Raw genomic sequence first — 20,187 nt, 5'->3', positions numbered from 1 at the left:
TAATATGTAATCTAAAACAAACCCCAAAATACTTATGTTAAAAATTTACCTCACTTTCAAGAAAGAAAAGAACCAGCATCCTAATGAGATTCCCATTTGGACTGTTCCTTCCCCTCCTTTTTGCTAATGCTTCTTCTGCTTGTGGGTCATGTCTGCTAAATAGCCTAGAAATAAGTAACAAAACAAGAACATTACAAATTTATATGGATATAAACTTCAGTTTTTTTCTTCATTGTACAAATTATTTCAGAGTTTAAAAAATATTTCAATATAGGATACTGATATACTTCAAAATGAGTATGCAAATGATGTTTTTATAGATAAAAGAGTTTATGTCTGAACAAGTTCATACAATTCAACCAAAGTGTAAAAGGAAGCTTTTTTACTGATGACTAATCAATGTTAAAATTGTTATAAAAATATAAACAATTTTTATTATATAAGATACTACAGTATATAGTTTTAAAGTTTTATTTGCTCACATACTGATTTCACATCAAGTAATTACAGCATTTAATCAAATGTTCCAGCAATAATTTAAAAATTCATACTTTTAATCATTACTTCTTGCATTTTTTCATGTTTATTACCTAAAAACAGTACTTACTAGGTCAACAGTATTGAGTAAAATGACATAAACATTAAATTTATTAAAATAACACTTTATGACAAAACTTCTAAAATACGGCAAAGAAATGCCCTGGAAATTTTAATTTGCTAAAAAGATTTATTCTAACAAAATTTAAAGACTGCTAAAGGTGCCTTATTCCCAGGTTTTGCTCCAGGTAAAAGAAACATAACAGAGAACAAAGGCAAAATGGCTGTTTTCATTGAGCTCTCACTCTGGTGGTTGAAGAGAAATAGTACATAAATATAATGTATACTATCTCAGTTGGTATGAGAACAAACAAGGAACTAAGGATGGGACTATACAATATGCTGCTAATTTAGATATGGACATCACAATGGTCCTATCTGATGAGAGGATAAATATGAATGAAGAATAATTTCAGGTGTCATAAAAATAAACCAATCTGAAGCAAAAAATAAGTACACAGAAGCTGAATATTTATGGGGGGAGAAAAGAGTATACAGAAGGGGGAGACTAAGGTATTATCTTTATTTTTTAATCCTCACCCAAGGGTAAATTGTTACTGGATTTAGAGATGGTGGCGGAAGAGAGAGAGATTACCAGTTAGTTAGTTTGCTCCTGTACATGACCCAACCGAGGCTCCAAATGAAAACCAGCCAGGGCTATAGGATTATTTTGAAGTATACCGGAATAGCTATCAGATGGGCTTAAGAGAAAGTTTTCTTTATTTGGGTGGCTTTCAGAGAGGAAACAAATGGAAAATTTAATGGTTCTGTATAACTAAAATGTACAAAACTGGATAATTATAGTCACTGCAAGTAAATATATAAGGTACTAAGGAATTAGCTTAATAGTTCAAATATTAAAATGCATAATATATGATGACATATTAACATTCATTTCAGGCACATTTTAATATTTTTTTGATAATTAGTGTACCTCATAAACTAGACTACAAAACAACCATGAGTGTATGTGTATGCATGTATTTAAAAGAAAATCATGGAATTATGGAGACTACTCTGTATCTTCCTTGTTAAAATTTTGGTTTTTTTTTTTTTTAAGATTTTATTTATTTATTTTTAGAGAGCGGGGGGGGGGGGGATAGGAAGAAAGAGAGGGAAAGAAACAATGATGTGTGGTTGCTTCTTGTGTGTCCCCAACTGGAGACCCTTTAGCCTCACCAGCCAGGACTCCTTATTAAAATTTTTAAAAAACCACAATATTAAATCATGGGAGACTGTGCAAAAAAGGCCATTAAGGACTTCTAGTCAAGACAGCAGACATGGCCCACCTCTTTGCACAACCACATCAAAATTAAAACTAAAATACAGAACAACCATCACTCAGAACTGTCAGAAATCAAGTCGAATAGAAGTGACAATTTTTGAATTAGAGAAACCACATCCATCCAGACTGGTAGAGGGGCACAGATGTGGAACAGGCTGGTCCCTGACCCATGTGTGGTGGAAAAAAATTTGGGAGACATGTCTTGGGAGCTAGGAGTCCCAGCACCACTCCAGGCCCCATAGCTCAGGATTCCAGTGCCAGGAAGATAACTCCCCACAACTTCTGACTGCAAAAACCATCAGGAATTGAGTGGATGGAAGAACCTTCTTAAAAAAACCACACATGGACTCACCTCCTCAGACTCATACTCTCTGAGCTCCAGCCACCAGGGTAGTGACCTTGAAAAGCACCAATGGCATACAGAGAGGAAATGAATAAAGTGTCTGGCATCAAACTGAGTAGAGGCTACTACTGTCCCTTTTCTAAACACTTCCCCCACACAGGCTAGTAAGCTGGTGCCATATCAAACACTCCATCAACCTGGTTAACACCACTTGGCCCAATTTGGAGAAATTCCCAGACTCCAACCCACCCAACTTACAGGCCCACGCAAGCTGCTTTTCCATATGAATGCCTGGTCTTGGCTCATGCTTCACAACTTCCTAAATCTTCTCCAAAAAGCAACAACTGGCCTCAGTGAGCCTCAGGCCTGGCACTAACAGCCGCCACCCTAGATTCATAGTTTGGCTTTGCAGCACATCTCTGAGCCCAGCACAAGTAGCAGACATCTCAGATTGCTTTATAGCTCAGGTAGGGTGGCCCCTGGGTAAAACACAGGTGGGGGTTGACCTTGGCCAGCACCACCCAAAAAAACCCCAGAGCCAGTGCACCCAGTAGACAGACTATGCCAGAGAACCACTAAACTGCCCTTGCAAAGCTGATCTCCTATAGAGAGTGGAAGTTGGTGGTCAGTGGTTACAGCCAGTCCTTGCAGCTGACTGGCCTGGGCAAATCTCTCCCATTGATCAGCAACCATGATTCAACAAGAGGAGACTGTACCTAGCTAATTCTTAAGGGCCCACATCGAGTACCCAGCTTAGGTGATAAGGAAGGCTGTGCCACTGAACCCTATAGGACACCTACTATACTAGGCCACACTACCAAGACACCCATTCAGAGCAGCTCTACCTAATACACAGAAACAAACACTGGGAGGCTGCCAAAACAAAGAGACAAAGAAACAGGTCAAAACTCCAGAAAAAGAGCTAAACGAAATGGAAATAAACAATCTATCATATGCAGAGTTCAAAAACACAATTTATAAAAATGATTTCAAGGAACTTTAGTGAGGACCTCAACAGCAGAATATAGATCCAGTCAGAAACGAAGGTTACATTAAGTGAAATAAAGAACAATTTACAATAGTAGAGTGGATGAAGCCAAGAATCAAATCAATTACTTGGAACATAAGGAAACAAAAAACAACCATTGAGAACAAGAAGAAAAAGGGAATCCAATAATAATAATAATAATGATAATAATAATGATAATAATAATAATAATAATAATAATGTGGTTACTATGATAAGCAGGCTCTGGGACAACCTCAAGAGGTACAACATTTGCATCAGAGGGGTGCCAGAAGAAGAAAAGAACAAGAAATTGGAAATCTATTTGAAAAAGTAATAAAAGGAGACTGCCCTGATTTGGTGAAGGAAACAGACATGAAAGTCCAGGAAGCACAGAGAGTCACAAACAAGATGGATGCAAACAGGCCCACTCCAAAATATATCATCATTAAAATGTCAAAGGTTAATAATAAAGAGATAATCCTAAAAGCAGCAAGAGAAAGTAAGTTAGTTGCCTACAGGGGAGTTCCCATAAGACTATCAGCTGATTTCTCTAAAGAAACTTTGGAGGCTATAATGGACTGACAAGAAATATTCAAAGTCAAGAGAAGCAGGGACCTACATCTGAGATTGCTCTACCCAGCAAAGCTACCATTTAGAATCAAAGAGCACATAAAGAGCTTTCCAGAGAAGAAAAAACTAATGGTGTTCATCATCAGTAAGCCATCATTATATGGAATATTAAAGGGACTTATGTAAGAAAAAGAAGATGATCATAAATATGAACAGTAAAATGGTAACAAACTCACAACTATGAACAACTGAACCTAGAAAAACAAAAACAAAAACAAACTAAGCAAACAACTAGAACAGGAACACATTCACAGAAATAAGAGATCATATGGAGGGTTACAGCTGGTGGTGTGGTGGGGAGAATGGGGTAAAAGGTACAGGGAATAAAAAGCATAAATAGTAGGTACAAAATACACAGGAGGAGGTTAAGAATATTATAGGAGATGGAGAAGTAAAAGAACTTATAAGTACAACCCACGGACATGAAATTAGGTGCAAGGAATGCTGGTGGGTGAGGGGGTACAGGGTGGAGGGGAATAAAGGAGAGAAAAAAAATGAGACAACTGTAATAGCACAATCAATAAAACATATTTAAAAAATAAAAATATGAGAAAATTCTACAGATCATCAGTAGATTAACAAAATTTTGCATGTGTTTTCACTCTTAGGAATATGCAATACAGAAAAAAGGCTCTTTCTGATTCAAGTGCTGCCAGTTTATGGCCTCTTTTTTTGAGAGAACAAAGCTTTTTATTCTATTTTTAAAAATATAGAAACAATAAAGTTTTTCTAAACACAAAGCCTTCTGAAAAGTTAAGTACACAACAGAATCTAACTGGAATATAATAGTCCTGGCAAATGAAGACAAGTTACAACTACTATATATCATTAATATTTGTGTTAAGACTACCTCAAGATAAATATTGAAATAGCACTATACTATTAGCATAGGTCAGAGTCACGGGTAAATTCAATATATTAATTTAAAAGTCATGCCTAAAAATCTTGACTTTTTTTCCCACTTTAATTATCATCACACACTAGTAGCCAGCTTCCCTCTTAACAAAGAAATTTTTTCACATAGATGCAACTTTGAAAGGTACCACTGAGTAGGGAGCAGATTGTTATTACAGCACTGAGATGCAGATGCTGGATGGAGGCCTGCTCATTATCAAAGTTAATCATCCATGTACAACAAGTTGTCCAGTGCATGATTTATATCACATATTAATCACAAATTCAACATGTACTAGACTTTTGGATTCACCACCCAATCATCAGTGACTTAATGAAATCTACAAATTAAATACAAAAACAAAGCAAAATACACAAAAAATGTTTATGTTTTAAGAATGAACTAATATACTAATAAATTATATAGTAGAATATAGTAGATACATATATATGATAGAGCATGTATGATAAATATGTATTTCAGAAGAATGTTTAATTATATTCATAAACTCTCATTAGTTCTATGTTTCATCACAAATGTAGATGAGGTTTTGCATTGATTAAACTGCAATTGTACATATAATTTTTAGCACTGCTATGGATTCCTGATTAAAATAATCATCATTGCAATAGAAAGAAAAGGGAAAAAAGAAGATGAAAAGTTGGGCATTTTGAAGGTGATTTTGGATTACAAATATTGGGAAGCAGATGAGAACTCAGAATTTTAAAAGGAAAAAAACATCGATGAAATAAAATAGCAATTACCAGGGGGAACTTTTATACATTTCATGTTATATTCACAACCCTACAGGGGAACCATCCTTTTAAATTTCAGGGGAAAAGGTTATGTCACAAAGAACATCTTTCTCAGGGATGTGATTCATGAAGTGCACAGTCTGTGAGGATATTACATACCCTAGAACTTGAAATGGCTACTTCTACCATTGTTTTCAGTCACCATTACTCTTCTATTAACTCAAAAATAACAACAAAAACAAAACACAAAAGTAGAACCTTATTTCAAAGATAATTCACTTACTTTTTGTGAAGGAATTCTCCAGCTGCCACGGCAACAGGGCGATGTGCTGAGTACACCAAATGGTAAACATTTTCACAGTCTTCATTGGAAAGAGCTTCTTCACTTCCACTGAAAAATTCAGAAAGTAGCATCTGAGTCAAACAAATGTTTATTATCCAGTTCTAACTTTAACTTTTATAAAGTTCATGATAAAAACTCAAGGTATACTGATTATATTTTCATCTTTTAATCTTACTGTGAAAAAATATTTCTCCTAACATTATATAAATTCAGAAAATACAGATAAAAGAAAACTGTCCACAATTCTTCTCACACATACCCACAAACAATGACTTTAGTATCTTGAAATATTAGGTAAGATTAGTTCAAGTTCTTTAATTGTATATGAGATTTTTGTTATAGGTACTAGAAATATATTTGTCCTTGTTTCATAGTTAAATTATTATGTAATGCTTCTCTCCATAACTATTTTAAATTGTTTTATCACTGTATTTACAATACAATTTAGTCTTCTTTTTAATTTTTTTTCATCTTCACCGAGGAATTTCTTCAAGAGGGGCAGGGAAAGAGAGACAAAGGTAAAGAAACACTGACTTGACAGAGAAACATAAACCATTTGCCTCTCCTAACACCCTGACCTGGGACCACATCTGTAATTGAGAAATGTTCCCTGACCAGTAATTGAACCCCCAACCTTTCTGTGTACTGGAAAACTAACTAACTAAGACACACTGGCCAGGGCTAGTCTTTTGAAATAAAATTGATTCAACAGTCACAACAAATTCTTTACCAACAGAAATTTCTTTACCTTTCCATTCATGTATTCTTACAGTTTGGGCCATTTTTTTTCCCATTGTGTCCATAACCATTTTTTCCAAAAAAGAAAAATCTATTTACTGACTATTCACATCCTTAAAAATGTCTGCTGTTAGTATAGATTAGCAATGACTAAATAAAACATAGAATTCTTGTCTGTACAGGTTCTTGACAACATGTAGAAGTATAAGCTCATTCCCCAAAATTCAATTGTGGAGAGGCCTCAGAAGCTAGGAGGCAGCTGAGGGATCTGTCAAGTACACATAAAATTGGGAGCGACCTTTGGCCATGCCCAACTTATACCCCTAAATTATAAGGATGGGCACAAGGCTAAGGCCAAAATTTTAACCCTTTCACCCAATTAAATATTATCAGCTCCATTAGCTAATTCCTTCAGGAGAAAGTTAAACTCATAGGAATAAAATTTTAATAAGATATCTCAGGAACCTAAACTCATGAATGAGAAGAAAATAAATCCATTCCAAAGGAAGAATGAACAGATAAACAGAAAAAGAATTAAAGAAGGTATAACAGTACATTAAGTTTGACTTTACTGTTATTTTGGGAAGTAGGTATGGCTAGATTATTTCAGATAAATGATGTAAAAGGCTGAAAACTGGTTTTGTGTTCCTCAGCTCATTACTTATAAAAATACTATACAAACAGAAATATAGGACTGAGCATTTTAATGGGCAAAGCATATTTCTTTCAAAATAAAGTTGTCAGTGCTGAAATCTTCCAAGCCAAACTGCAGCAAAAAGTTTCATAGAATTGCTATGAAACATTTATAAATATCCCTTACAATTGTGAAGAAGTTTAGGAAATGGTACTTCGTGCAGGGCTTGAAAGATCTAAATGTGAAAATTTGACCAGAGCAACCCATCATAAATTAAGAGGAGAGGATTATGACTACAGAGTTGTACTTCCTCTATCCATAAGTGGTCCACGTTTCCTGTACATTGGATGTGGAACACTTAAAGGGAGCGAGCCCGAATAGTTTGAAAAGACTGGCCACTAAAAGTACCTATAGGGCAAGCAACTCCTACGAGGAAACATGAGTGCCAGGGGCTGAATTACAAAGTAGATAAGCCAAAGGGGCACTGACTACTCTGAAAACTTGTTGTAAATACCTCAAGTGGAGAAGTTTCTCAAAGGAATCCACAGAAAGTCAAATACACCTAATGAATTAGGATATCCAACACAGCCGGAGAGCCATCCATAACTACTTTTTAAATAAGACATGGTCTTATCTTATTAACCCTAATATTAACTGACCATGGAGACTTGGGGTTATTTCTGGGCTTCCTATTCTGTTCCACTGATCTATTTGTCTGTTCTTGTGTCAGCAGGCTATTTTGATTACTGTGGCCTTGTAATATAGTTTGATGTCAGCTATGGTGATCCCTCTAAGTTTGTTCTTCTTTCTCAAAATTGCTGCAGCTATTCAGGACTGTTCAGAGTTCCATATAAATTTTTGAATGTTCTGTATCTGTGAAATATTTCATTGATATTTTAATAGAGATTGCACTGAATCCACAAATTGCTTTGGGGAGTACGGACATTTTGATCACGGTAATTCTTCCAATCCGTGAACATGGAATATGCTCCCATTTATTTGTGTCTTCCTTAATTTCTTTCTTGAGTGTTGTGTAGTTTTCTGAGACAGGTCTTTTACCTCCTTGGATAGGTTTATTCCTAGGTACTTTATTTTTCTTGTTGCTATATATATCAAATGGGATTTTCTTCCCTAATTTCTATTTTTGATATTTCATTGTTGGTATACAAAAATGCCTTTGATTTCTAAACAATGACTTTGTATCCCGCTATTTTGCGAAATTCACTTATTATGTTAAGTAGTTTTTTGGTGGAGTCCATAGGATTTTCTGTGTATACTATCATGTCATCTGTAAACAATGACAGTTTTGCTATCTCCTTTCCAATTTGGATGCATTTTATTTCCTTTTCTTGTCTGATCGCTGTGGCTAGGACTTTCAATACTATGTTGCATAGAAGTGGTTGAAAGTGGACATCCTTGTCTTGATCCTGATCTTAGTGGGAAAGCTTTTATTTTTGCCTGTTGTGTATACTATTGACTGTAGGTGTCTTATATATGGCTTTTATTATGTTGAGGTATGCTCCTTTACTCCCAGTTTGCTGAGTATATTTATCATAAATGGGTGCCATACCTCATTAAATGCTTTTACCACATCTACTCATATGATCATGTGATTGTCTTTCCTTTTGTCTATGTGATGTATTATGTTTATTGATTTGCAAATATTGTACCATCCTTGCATCCCTGAGATGAATCCCACTTGATCATGGTATATGGTCTTTTTGATGTATTGCTGGATGGGGTTTACCAGTATTTTGTTGAGGATTTTAGCATCTAGGTTCATCAGTGATATTGGCCTGTAGTTTTCTTTCTTTGTTGTACCTTTGTCTGGTTTTGGGATTAAGATGATGATGGCCTCATGAAAAATTTTGGTAGTCTTCCCTCTTCTTGGATTTTGTGGAACAGTCTGTGAAGAATAGGGGTTACTCTTCCCTAATTCTTAACCCATTCATTGTGTAATAGCATGCTATTCAAGCTCCATGAATTTGAATGTTTTTGAGTTTTTTTCTTGAGGTTGGTTTCTAATTTCAGACCCTTGTGGTCTGACAAAATCCTTGATATAATTTAAATGATCTTGAATTTGTTGAGACTTGTTTTGTGTCCTATCATGTGCTCTTTTTAAAAAAATGTTCCATGTGCATTTGTAGGAACGTGCATTTTGCTTGTATGGGATTAAAGGTTCTGTCTATCAATCAATTAAGTCCATTTAATCTAAAGCATTGTTGAATTCAACAATATCCTTGGTTATATTTTGTTAGGAAGATCTATTCATTGTTGACAGTGGAGTGTTAAAATCCCCTAGCATAAGTGTGTTCCTGTCTATAGCTTTCTTGAAGTCCTCCAAGAATGTCCTTATGTATCTGCATGCCTCTATGTTGGCTGCATATATGTTTCCAATACTTATGTTTTCTTGATAGATTCTTCCCTTGAATATTAAGAATCCTTCTGAGTCTCTTTTTATGGCCTTTGTCTTGAAATTTATTTTTTCGGATATAATACTGGCTACCCTGGCTTTTTTCCCCCCTGTCCTTTTGCTCATAATATGTTTTTCCAATCTTTCACCTTGAGTCTGTGACGGTCTTTTGTTCTGAGGTGTGTCTTTTGTAGGCAGCATACGTGTGGATCATATTTTCTTATCTATTCAGCTATCCTATGTCTTAAAAAAAAGATTCTATTTATTTATTTATAGACAAAAAAGGGAAGGGTGGGAGAAAGAGAGAGAAACACTGATGTGTGGTTGCCTCTCATGTGTCCCCCACTGGGGACCTGGCCCAGTACCCAGGCATGTGCTCTGACTGGGAATTAAACAGGTGACCCTTTGGTTCAAAGGGCAGCACTGAATCCACCAAGCCACACAAACCAGGGCTATCCTATGTCTTTCATTGAGGCATTTAATACATTTACATTTAAGATTATTAATGACAGGTACTTACTCATTGCCATTTTCCTCCCTTTGTGCCTGTGTTTCTCTGGTTTTTTTTTCCTCTTCTTAAAGCAGTCCCTTTAGCATGTCTTGCAATGCTGGTTTGGTGGAGGTATATTCTTTTAGCCTTCTTTTGTCTGGGAACAAAAGCAGCTTATTTTGCCTTCCACTTTAACTGAGAGCCTTGCTGGACAGAGTAGTTTTGGTTGTGGGTGTTTGATGTTCATTACTTGGAATATATCTTGCCATTCCCTTCTGGCTTATAATGTTTCTGTTGAGAAGTCAGCTGATAGCGTTATTGGAGCTCCCTTGTATGTTACTTCTCATTTCTCCCTTGCTGCCTTTAAGATTCTCTGTCTTGGAATTTTGTCATTCTAATAATGATGTGTGTTGGAGTGGGCCTCTTTGGGTTCCTCTTGATTGGGACCCTCTGTGCTTCTTGGACATATGTGGCTTTTTATCTCATCAAATTAGAGAAGTTTGACATCATTAGGGAAGAGATTAACATCTCTTTTTTCAAGGGATTTTCTATCCCTTGCTCCACCTCTTCTCCTTCTGTTATGCCTATAATATGGATATTATTACATTGCATGTTGTCCTGTCAAACTCATTTTCACTGAGGGCCACATCAGCCTTGTGGTTGACTTCAAAGGGTTGAATATAACTGCAGGACTGTATAAATGTAACTACTCCTTAACAGCTAAGCAAGAACTTGGTGCCACTCCTAGGTAGAAACAAGGTGCTGGGCCAGATTAGGCCAGCAGGCCTTGTGTTTGCCACCTGTGCCTTTACACCTCTTTGTTCTTTTTAAATCTTTTTCCCTTTTCTTGATCTTTCTGAAACTTTTTTCTACCTTGTCCTACAGCTTGCTGATTGCATTCAATTCTCTGCTTCATCTAGCTTTCTTTTGATTCCTTCTACTATGTTGTTCAATTCAGAAATTGTCTTCTTCATTTCCTCTTGCCCTATGTTGATTGTTTCTATATCCTTTTTTATGCTGATATATTTTGCAGTAGGTTTCTTGTAGTTTCCCTGTAGTTTTTGGTAATTAGCACTGAGCACATTGAGCTTCCTTATAACCACTGTTTTGAAGCCAACATCTAATAGTCGACTTGCCTGTTTCATTTAGCACTTGATCAGGATTCCTCCTTTCCTTCTGATTGTGGGTTGTTTCTCTGTCTTCCCATTACTTGTGACTCTTCTTGTTTGCTTCTGCTTCTTAAATTGATCTGTTTTGACTTGCTGACTTTGTGGTGTGAACTTCTATGGTAGCAACTCTGTGAGATTCAGTGATACAGTCTCCTTGATCATCTGATCCAGATGCTCTTCAGATGCCTTTTATGTTGGTTCTCTGGATGCTGGGTCTTTCTCTTTGGTGGGTCGTTCCCTGAAGCTGGTTGACTGAGGGTCACTCTGTCCACCATGTCTTGTGTCCTACTGTGCAGGTGCAGATAGGTTGTGCCGAGGATGATTCTTCTATCTGTATGAGATTATAAGCTCAAATACCCTGACCCTAGCCAGCCCTAATCTTTTTTTCAAGAATGGCAAAATATAAACATTTTTTGATGTGCAGCAGAATTTTAGGAAATTAGTTTATATGTGCCTTGAGATAAAAAAGGGCGAAAATTTTGGTAAAGAGGACAAGCAAAAATGGGGAGTGTTGAAATACATTTCTTGAACCAAGATGGAGCGGCTATTGCCCAGGGTACCGCATCAGCAAACCAAAACTTAGATAATTTTTGTGTCCTTGTAAATGCTTTGCTTGACCAGAAACACAGTATATTCAGTCAGCCAATTCCCAAGTGCTGAGCCAACTCTGGGCCTTCTCACGCCAAACAAGGTTGGCTTTGTAACCACAGTAAACCAGGTGTTTCTATTTGTAACTTCCTTTTCATTTATTATTTATTCTATTGAAAAAGGTTGAAAATCACTGTTCTAGACAATTTCAATGAAACAAGTAGGTGGGTGCAATGTCAGGATATTTTTTGTTCAAGGAAAGATATTGATAAGGAATTGATGAGCTTATCAATTTTCCAAATAAAATATAACTAATGGGCCTAATATTTTATAACAGGTTTGGAAACAGAAAAATTCATCATAAGTGGCAAGAAAGAACTGTATGTGACAATAAGATGAAAAGTATAAGAAGATGTAAAAAAGCACAAACATCTAGGTCCCAAAATATATACTATGAAATATACCAAGCAACAACTTTAAGTTAATAGTACTTAGCGACTTTCACACATTCCTCTTAGAAAACACAGAAAAATAAGCAAAGGTAGAGATAATTTGAATGACAGATAAATAAAAATGCTTAATAAGTAACACAAGACTAAACTGTATTTTGCCCACTCACAACTGTAAACTTACTTTTACCCTACCTTGTAAGGATATGTTGTTCTTAGAAAATTAACCCAACCACTCAGAATACATTCCCAGGTCATACAATAAAACAGAAAGTACAATTTTAAAAAATTGATATATGTATGTCTGGGTAGGACAAAACAATACTGAAATCTATGATTAAAATAAAAATTGTACAGGTAATCAAAATATTAATCATTAAATGTCTATGAAAATATTCTATGTCCAACTTCTTAGATCAGTATGATAATTAAAGATATATACATTAGTGAACTTTAAGTATGATTATTAACAGGAAACAAATGAGCCAAAACACTAGTCCTATGAAAAGAATAGTACAATGAACAAACTTCTGGCATGAATGATTATGAAAAGAGGGTAGAAGTAAAATGTATTAAAAAGAGCAACTGGGTAATGATGGTAACATAAACACAGGTAACCTCCTCTCACAACCATGTTAAAATCACAACTAAAATATACAACAACCACCACTCAGAACTGTCAGTAATCAAATTCAATGGAGGTCTGAAAACTACAGAATAAAGAAATCATATCCATCCAGACTGTTAGGAGGGGTGGAGATATGAAATGACCTGGTCCTATATCCATGTGAGGTGGATAAAAATTCAGAAAGAATAGCTCGGGAGCGAGGTGTCCCTGCCACTCACCAGACCCCCCCCAGCACAGGGTTACATTGACAAAAAGAAAGATCACCGTAACTTCTGCCTGCAAAAACCAGTGGAGATTGAATAGGTGGAAGAAACCTCCGGAGTCCCAAGCAGTTCCCCTTAAATAACCCATACATGACCTTTATCAGACACACTCACTCTGAGCTCCAGCAATGCGGTAGAAGATTGATAGACATCAGTGGCATATAGAGAGGAACAGAAGTGTCTGACATCAAGGTGAGAGCTTGGGGACAGTTTTCTCCCTAACAGAAAGGTGGACAGAGGCCATTGTCCTTTTTCTGAACCCTCCCCCAACACAGCCACAGAGCCAGCAGGAAGGTGCAATACCTGAGACTCCATCAACCTGGTTAACAGTGTTTGCCCTGTACTGGAGACCCCCTGAGGCTCTGTCTCCCACAATTTACAGTCATTAAGAGTGGCTTTTCCATATATATGACTGATCATGGTTCCTACTTCACAACTTCCCAAATACTTTCAAACAAGCAACAGCTGGCCTCAGTAAGCCCCCAGCTGCAGAAGCAGCGAGACTAGATTCACAGCTTGGTGTCACAGAAGAATCTCCAAATCCAACACAAGTAGCAGCCAGTACAAGCCATCTCAGATTGCTTTATAGGTCATATAGGGTGGCCCTGGGCAGAACATAGGTTGGGGCTGACCTTGGCCTGCAACCAGCAAGGAAAACCCAGGGCCTGTGTACCAGTGGATAGCTATACACCTTGTCAGAGCACCTCTACCTGCCACTGTACAGCCGATCTCCCACAGAGGGTGAAGACTGGTAGTCAGTGGTCACAGTCAATGCTTGCAGCTGAACTGCCTAGGGATATCTCTCCCATTGGCCTGCCAACAGCAATAAGGCTCAAGTAGAAGAGGAAGGGGTACTTAGTCCACATGAAGGGCACATCTTAAGTATCCAGCTTGGGTGATAGGGGAGGCTATGCCACTGTACCTTACAGGATACCTACTACATTAGGCCACACTACTAAGAAGGGACCCATAGCAGTTCTACCAAATATATAGAAACAGACACAGGGAGGTCGGCAAATGAGGAAACAAAGAAACACAGCCCAAATTAAAGAACAGATCAAACCTCTAGAAAAAGACCTAAGCAAAACATAGATAAGCAATCTATCTGATGCAGAGTTGAAAACACTGGTTATTAGGATGTTCAAGGGACATAGTGAGGACTTCAACAGCATAAAAAAGATTCAGTAAGGAAGAAAGGATTCAATAATTGAAATAAAGAACAATTTACAGGGAAACAAAAACAACCACTCAGAACAAGAAGAAAAGAAATCCAAAAATAATGAGGCTAGTATAAGCAGCCTCTGGGAAAACTTCACAAGGTACAACATTCACATCACAGGGGTGCCAGAAGGAGAAGAAAGAGAACAAGAAATTAGAAATCTATTTGAAAAAATAATGAAAGAAAACCCTAATTTGGTGAAGGAAATAGACATGCAAATCCAGGAAGCACAGAGAGTCCCAAACAAGATGGATGCAAAGAGGCCCACTCCAAAATATATCATTTTAAAGTGTCAAAGGTTAAAGATAAAGAGAGAATCTTAAAGGCAGCAAAAGAAAATAAGTTAGTTACCTACAGGGGAGTTCCCATAAGACTTTTAGCTGATTTCTCTAAAGAAACTTTGGAGGCTAGAAGGGATTCACAAGAAATATTCAAAGGCATGAAAAACAGGGACCTACATCCAAGACTGCTGTACCCAGCAAAGCTATCATTTAAAATCAAAGGGCAGATAAAGAGCTTCCCAGACAAAAAAAAAAAACTAAAGGTGTCCATCATCACCAAACCATCATTACAGGGATTGTTAAAAGGACATATTTAAGAAAAAGAAGATCAAAACTATAAACTGTAAATAAAATGTCAATAAATACATAGGTATCAACAATTGAATCTAAAATCAAACTAAGTAAACAAGAAGAACAGAGACAGAATCATGGATACAAAGAATGTTTTATGGTTGCCAGATGGGAGATGGTGTGGGGAATGGGTGAAGAAATACGGGAAATAAAAACAAGTACGTCCTTCTTAATAGCTGTGGGACATAAAGTTCACTATAGGAATTGCTGTATCCAAAGAACTTATATGCATGACCCATGGATGTGAACAATGGTGTGGGGATTGCCTGAGGGAGTTAGGCTGCCATGTGGGGGGTTCAAGGTGGAAAAACTGGGACAACTGTAATAGCATAATCAATAAAATATAATTAAAAATAAGAGCAATTAGGAAATATCAAAGTTTATGAAGTAATATATTGTAAAATAATAAATGTGGAACTTATGAAATTGATATATTTTTAAAAGATTAATAAAAGCTAAAGTTAGCAAAAGATAGGTAATTTAGGTAAGTAATCACCAAAGAAGTCGAAATGGTAAAAAAAGAGCTTTTCCTTAAAGATAACTAAAGACTGACATGGCTTTAACAGGAGAATTCTACTAAAGTTTCAAGAAAAAATTAATCTCAGTCAGAAAAAAATTCTTTCAGAACAGAGAAAAGGCAAGAAACTACTGAACATATTTTACAAAGAGAATAAACTTGATTTAAACCTGGATAATAAACAAGAAAAAATTTTGTCAGCTTTACATATGAACACATATGTGAAAATCTAAAATATAATGTATGTATTTAAGCAAAAGACAATAAAACCAAATACATCATGTTCAAACAAGATTTATTCTAGAAAAGCAAGGGCTGTTTACCATTAGATAAATCTGTCAGTTAGATTCAGGCTCAGCAATACATGAAAAAAAAATCTGAGAAAACAGAACACAAAAGAACTTTTATCATATATCAAAAACATATCTCAGAAATCACAGAAACAAAGTACTTTAAATGCCTTCTAAAGAACAAAAAAGAAAAGGAACATTTGCTTTCAGTAATACTTTCATAGTGCTCAAATTCCTGACTAATGCAATGACACAAGTGGATAAAACAAAAAAGACAAAACTGAAACTGTTTGCAGATGATATTATAATATTCTATACAGTAAACCCAACATTTAACAAACCATGAGAATGCACAGAATCTGACCTGAACAAAAGTATATAGTAATTAACCTAATAAAGCATACACAATAGTTCGTGAAAAAATTTAAATCTTATATAAAAGATATAATAAAATTTGAATTTAAAAAATGTACCATTTTCATGCACAAATGACTAATTGTAAGAAAAAACCCACAATTCTTTCCTAAATTTATCATAAAATTAAATACAGTTTCAATATTTAAAATCCTAGCCAATATTTTTGAGGAACTAAACAATTGTACTTTCAAAATTTGTAATAAAGGAAAAGAAATCCAGAAGGAGCAAAGTGCATTTTAAAAAGAAAGGTAAAGAAGGAATCGCCCAAAAAGAGGTGATTATATTTTAAATACATACTATATTATAAAGCCACAATAAGAAACAGAATAAAGGAAAAAGGTCAAAATAACAACAGAGAGCAATATAGATAGTACTGGTACATAATGCCTGTGGAATCATGAAGTAGGGAGGAGAGGATCTGTAATGACTTTGCTAGGATCTACATTTTCTCTACTTAGGATCATAAATTCTTCCTAGTTTTTGGTCAAGGTTCTATAAATAAAATTATTACTATATAAAATCTCTATCAAATTAATCACATTATTTAAATGCCTTAGTTCCATTCTCCTACTTCTATGCCATTCCAAAAAAAGCATATTTGAAAAACTTATCCCTTTTGAACATTTCTTTCTCTTTTAAAATCGAAAGGTATGTTTCTTCATTGATATTTCCTCTGGACTAGTTTCTTCATTAATATTTCTTACACAAAAAAATTAAGAAAAATTTCTTAATAAAAGAACTTTAAAAATATTTTTAATGTTTATTAATTATTTTTTAGAGAAAGAGGGAGGTGCTGGTGGGGGGAGAAACGTCGATTTATTGTTCCACTTACACCTTCATTGGTTGATTCTTGTCTGTGCCCTGACCAGGGATTAAACCAGCAACAATGGTGCATTGGGACAATGCTCTAATCAACAGAGCTACTTGGCCAGAGCATAAAAAAAATTTTATATGGAGGAAACTGAGATAGTCATAAAAAGCAAAGAGAAAAGCAGAAAACATTTTGTTTTAAACCCAGACTTAAAATGTAAAGAAGAATCTAAAACGATAAGTAGAGGGTGGGGGCAAAAGTTGGTTTATAGTCATGAGTACATAAAACACAAAAATGTATTTTGTATGATTAAACCTACTTTTGCCCCACCCTTTATATTCAGGTAATATATGTGAAGTATATCAATAATGTTTGGAAAAAGGACATTATAATACCAACAGATTAAATGAAGATTTTAATTATACTCACTGAAGTATCAGAGTAACCAATCGAATAGCTTCCACAGCAACATCATATTCCTTATCAAGTGTCATTGATACAATGCGATCCTGAAAATAAATTACAAATCAAATAAACCACAAGCAGAAATAAGTCAGGACAGAACTAAGGAAACATCTTTTTGGCAAGTACACTGCAAGACTCAAGATAACTGGAAGCCTTAAACTTGAAACTATATTATCACAGCCCTACTCACACAAAGGAGGTATTTAAAATAAATGTTCATTATTTCAAATCTTTTTCATCGACTTGCATTCCCTAATACTGAAACAAATAAATGTTAACTTGCAAAATTAATGTAATTATAAAAAGCTGTATCAAAGAAAATCTTGTTTTTAAGCAAGGGGGCTTTCTGTCAGAGGGAAAAATTAAAAACTCATCTTGGTAATATATTTTGTAAAGCAGAGATTTATTCATCTACTTAATACAGGCTTATCTAAAAAATACACAGTAAAGAATATGAACTAAACACTGGTTGTGGTTACGTCATTTGCTCAACTAATCACAACTAGCATTTTTAAAGTGAAAAATAAAATAAGCTGAGCTTTCTTGATGCTTACCTTGAATCGGTTTGTGAATAGCTCCAATTTGGGGAATAATTCTCTATTGGTATACAAACTCTGTAGAGCTTTCAAGCACTTCAGCCTGACCTCTCCTTGCTACATAAATACAAATAAAAACACAAAAGAAGTGATCAATTCCATGCCAAAAGGACTAAAAAGATTGTCAAGTCTCTGTGAAGACTCATGTAATTTTTAGCTTAATCTTTCCATTACTTCACATTGTAATTCAACACAGGATGAAACTTCACAATTGTATCAGCTGTGTTTCACTTATATTAATTAAAAATGCACCAAAACCCCTTAGTTATTTGAAAGTAACCTATACCTCTTTCGAATATCTACCAACTCTGATTCAGCATGAAGTATTATCCACCTTATACTGTGGCACTTTGAGAGAATTTGTAACCTATTATTTCAATTTCAAGGGTACTCCAATTTGTATTGATGTAACTACTGAATAATCCTGCAGAAATATCTCATTTTGTATTTTAAAGGCGATCAAAGTGCATTCAGAATCATCTACAAATTTAGCCGACTCTCAAAAGATTCAAGTAAAGGGAAAAAATACAATAAAGATTAAATTTAAAAAGATTCAAAGAGTACTGGAGTTTCTATTTTCAAAAAGAAACAATGTGCTGTAACAATAGGAGTACAGGTTTTAGAATCAGACAAAACCAGATATTATTTCCAATTCTATAGCTTCTCAGCTACATGAGAGATAGCAAGTGTATTACCATATTTTGCCATGTATAATGTGCTGTGTGTATAATGTGTGCCCACATTTTGTGTACATTATACAAGGATTATACCCATGTATAATGCATACCCTCATTTCCCCTTCCCCAAAATTGGGCAAAAAGTGCACATTATACATGGCAAAATATGGTTAATCACTCTAATGGTTTCCTCATTTAGAAAACGATATTAACTTCATAAGGTTGTTATGAGGATTAAATGCTGGGGATGGTAAAAGTTTTAACAGCTAGCTCTGGGGATGGGACCCTCAATTTTTGCATTTGAAGATTTCTGTGTTGTAAATAATCCCTCTGAGGCCAATTTCAGTATATCAATGAGATATTATTCAAGAGGGGATGTGCATAATTACTCTCTTGCAAGCTGAACCAAGGTAGCTCTAGCATACTACTGAATTAGATGTTTGTTGGTTAAAGTCTATATATAGCACACAAGAGGTACCTGAGATACCAGTTGTAGATGCTGTTGTATCCCCTTCTAGATCCCCATACAGGAGGTTTATCTTCCTCTTTCCTCCAGTGTTGATTACTAATAGCTCATATCTATACCTCTGTAGAGAACTGACCCTGGCTGAAAAGAACCATCAGGCATAGAGATTCCTGGGACATTATGCTCCATTTTGTCTCTCGTATCCACACCCTTTCTCTCTTCCAGGGTAAGGCCCATTGCCACAGGGGAATGATGTAGGACAAAAATGTACACCCTCCTTGCCTCAGGGCAGGACAACTTCAGAGGTGCAATTGATTCTTCAAAGGTCCTGATGAGATCTTGTTAAGGTAAGACTTATAAATCACATTTCAGTTAGTGTTTCCTGCTTTATCCTATTTTCCTCACTTTCTCACAGGCTTCTCAGAGTACAAACCTCAATGTACTGCTAGCACAGAAATCTCTGACTCGGGCTTGTCTTCTAGGGATGTGAGCCAAACACTTTGTACCTATAGTGGTGGTCCTAGGAAGCTGGTCACTGGTTGGATTCTGGAGTTACAGCACTTGAAAGATGAATTATTATGGAGAAGTACCCAATTACTGGAGAACAGCCATTTTCTAATTTACCTGGGGGTGAAAGGGGATATGCATTTGAAGGAGCAGGGTGAGTAAAAACTATAGAACTGCATGGATAAGAACCACTGATATACTAAAGAAAGAAAATGACGAGTTAATCACAAATTTTAAGCAAATGTTGCCTCTTTGGCAACATTTAGAGAGACACTTATCCTTTGCAGCTAAAAAGCTGATGATCATCATAATGAAGACCAGGTCCAGGACTCAAATTTCAAGGTAGCAGAATTTAAGAGAG

At 35.7% G+C, this 20,187-nt stretch overlaps 1 protein-coding gene across 3 annotated transcripts in view; it reads right to left on the bottom strand.

The window, feature by feature from the left end:
* The window catches only part of STAG1 (stromal antigen 1), a 388,204-nt gene that overhangs the window by 100,435 nt on the left and 267,582 nt on the right, over positions 1-20,187 (bottom strand). For all 3 annotated transcript variants that reach the window (XM_053669339.1, XM_053669338.1, XM_053669340.1), the window contains 4 exons: positions 18,135-18,233; positions 17,545-17,624; positions 5,798-5,905; positions 50-164 (listed from right to left, as the gene is read on the bottom strand). In XM_053669339.1, the coding sequence (XP_053525314.1) occupies positions 50-164; positions 5,798-5,905; positions 17,545-17,624; positions 18,135-18,233 (402 nt within the window). The remainder of the gene's footprint in view (positions 1-49; positions 165-5,797; positions 5,906-17,544; positions 17,625-18,134; positions 18,234-20,187) is intronic.

This window comes from Artibeus jamaicensis, unplaced genomic scaffold, assembly GCF_021234435.1.
Source record: "Artibeus jamaicensis isolate MK-2021 breed Jamaican fruit bat unplaced genomic scaffold, CSHL_Jam_final contig_519, whole genome shotgun sequence".
Classification (NCBI taxonomy): Eukaryota; Metazoa; Chordata; class Mammalia; order Chiroptera; family Phyllostomidae; genus Artibeus; species Artibeus jamaicensis.
The sequence above is the reverse complement of the archived record's forward strand: the minus strand, read 5'-3'. Positions and strand labels throughout refer to the sequence as shown.